The sequence below is a fragment of the Habropoda laboriosa genome, unplaced genomic scaffold (genome assembly GCF_001263275.1).
Source record: "Habropoda laboriosa isolate 0110345459 unplaced genomic scaffold, ASM126327v1 scaffold28, whole genome shotgun sequence".
NCBI classification, from domain to species: Eukaryota; Metazoa; Arthropoda; class Insecta; order Hymenoptera; family Apidae; genus Habropoda; species Habropoda laboriosa.
Window position 1 is genome coordinate 891,846 of NW_017100174.1, and position 2,360 is coordinate 894,205.

The 2,360-nt window shown below is 39.8% G+C and overlaps 1 protein-coding gene across 1 annotated transcript in view; it reads left to right on the forward strand.

Annotated features, from left to right (window-relative positions):
• LOC108578734 (protein groucho-like) overlaps positions 1-1,898 on the forward strand; it is a 63,773-nt gene extending 61,875 nt beyond the window's left edge. The window contains exon 12 of the mRNA XM_017942111.1: positions 903-1,898. Coding sequence (XP_017797600.1) covers positions 903-1,076 — 174 coding nt within the window. The 3' untranslated portion in view covers positions 1,077-1,898. The remainder of the gene's footprint in view (positions 1-902) is intronic.
• The last annotated feature ends 462 nt before the right edge of the window (positions 1,899-2,360 follow it).

A 2,360-nucleotide genomic window follows, 5' to 3' on the forward strand; every position in this document is an offset into this window, starting at 1 on the left:
CGGAGCCTCGATATTCCAGGTAAGAATTTTTCTGATCTTTTTCTGACGCTAGGAAACATTTGCTAGCTCGAGATGACCGATTTGTAATTTTTCCCCCCCAAAAAAAGGGGAGGATTTTTGATAGTGATAAATATTGTTCGTAGCTTTTCGACTTTGTTTCATGCATGTTTACCTGCATTTGTATCGACATGGGAGGAATTTTTTATCAGGGTTCGAGTTACATAAAAATTCAATTTTCGAAAGTTGATAATGGATCATTTCGATGTGGCTGGTCGGTCTATAGTTAACACGTTCCGTGCCACTGGTGGTGTACAATAGTTTCCGGAAGAGGAATTTCCATTGAATGATAAAATTACATTGATATACGAATTTAACAGAATTAACACCCTTTTATAAGTAAATATTTTAACGTGATTTTTCAACTTCGTTTGAATGTTCTGCCAAAACGCGGAACGTGTTAATCCCATGTGACGTGGATTGTGGTACAGATGCATTTGCAGTATGGTTTAATTTTCACAATGTTTTTTATTCCACCTTTCACAAATATCTCCACTGAAGGCAAAGTCTCGATAAGAATCCATAGAACTTGTTTACAATTTTTCTATTTTAAACAATAATTCAATACTGTGTAATATTCACAATAAAGCAAAAAGAAGAACAAAAAGACAATCACTATTCCAGCTACCCTATACTAAATATTATCGAAGCGCAAAATTTCTTTTCACTTATTTTCTTACAATTTTTTCATAAAATAGAACTTATAAAATCTCTAACTGATCCTACTGAAATTTCGAAATAAAAGATACAAATTTAAAAGTTGTCAAACTAAAAAAAAGAAATAAAACGTACAAAGCAAAACTTGCATTGAAATTCAAGAAGAAAACCACGAATCACAGTGTCAAACCTTGACTGGGATTCCACTGGTGGCCGGTGTCCTCACGAACGACGTGTCTTGTTCCTGTTTTCAGTCGAAGGAATCGTCGTCGGTGCTGAGCTGCGACATATCCGCGGACGACAGGTACATCGTTACCGGTTCAGGTGACAAGAAGGCGACCGTCTACGAGGTCATGTACTGAACATAGATACCGCAACGACGACACCACACCACAGACCGAACGAACTCATCCCGTACCCGAGAGAACTCTTCTCAGCGTGGGTGTACATAGTTCTTATACGATATTACGAGAGACGTTTGTTGCCGTTGTTCTTGTTATTGTTGTTGTTGTTACTCTTGGTGAAAAGAAAAGGGTCCGTGCAAGAAAGAGAGGAGAGAAAAGGAAGGAAGCAAGCATGAAAACGAGCCGAGCGAACCGGAGTAAAGAAGACGAAGAAAGAACCGTGTTGTGTGCAATCGTATGTTAAATTATGAATTAAATTATATGCTCGAAGTAATTTCTACTGAGAAAACCAAATCGAGCTCTAGCGTGATTTTAAAGGAAAGGAACAGTTTCGTGACATCGACGACGAAGGAAGTGGTAACTCCTTCGAATCCGATTCGATGAATTTTTATCGCATTCGACAGAGACTGCGAAGAAAAAACAAAAAACGAGAGAAGTTTCTCTCGGTCCCGACAGGCTCGAAACTCTTGCAGACACAAAACAGTTCGTTCCGCTCGTTTTTCCCGCGCGTCGCCGCCATTTTGGCCCGATACTCCGCGGGGTTAATTAGAAAACAGAAACGCTGGCATTCGTAATTCGCGTTTTCTCTGTACATTTTGTATATACGTATACATATTATATATATATATATACACACACACACCGTCAGTCTTAAGTAAGGTTATACCATGATATTTTTCTACGTCCCCTAAAAGTGAGACGGAAAGCGACGAGTAAAGTAGAAGCAGAAACAGACAGGATACAAGGAAAAAACGAATAAAAAAGAAAAACAAACAAAAACACAGAAACACACTGAAAGAAAATTTGTAAATATTATATCTGGCTTAGAGAATATAAACAGAATCGAGACGAGAGTCGATTAAATAAAAAGTGATACTCGATAACTAAACTACGGTGATTCATTCTATCCCTATGTAGCCACTCTTCTTTGAACTCCCCTTATCGTCGGAAGAAAAAAAGAGAAAAAGAAATTTGTAGGAATGAAGCTTCGATATCAGGCGTGTGCTGCGTGTGTGTGTGAGAAGAACGAGGGAGCGGGAGACAAAAAAAAAAAATAATCTCGTGCATGGCGGCGCGAGAGGTTATCGCGCCCCTGGAAGGTAGGTATGAAGCAAAAATCGCGGGCAAATATTATCTCGCCACGGTTGTAATATAAAAACCGATGAACGCGCTCGGCGCGACCACTTCGCGCCGCAAACATTCGAAAGCTGTTTGACGCGGATGAGGCGGGGGGGGGGGGGG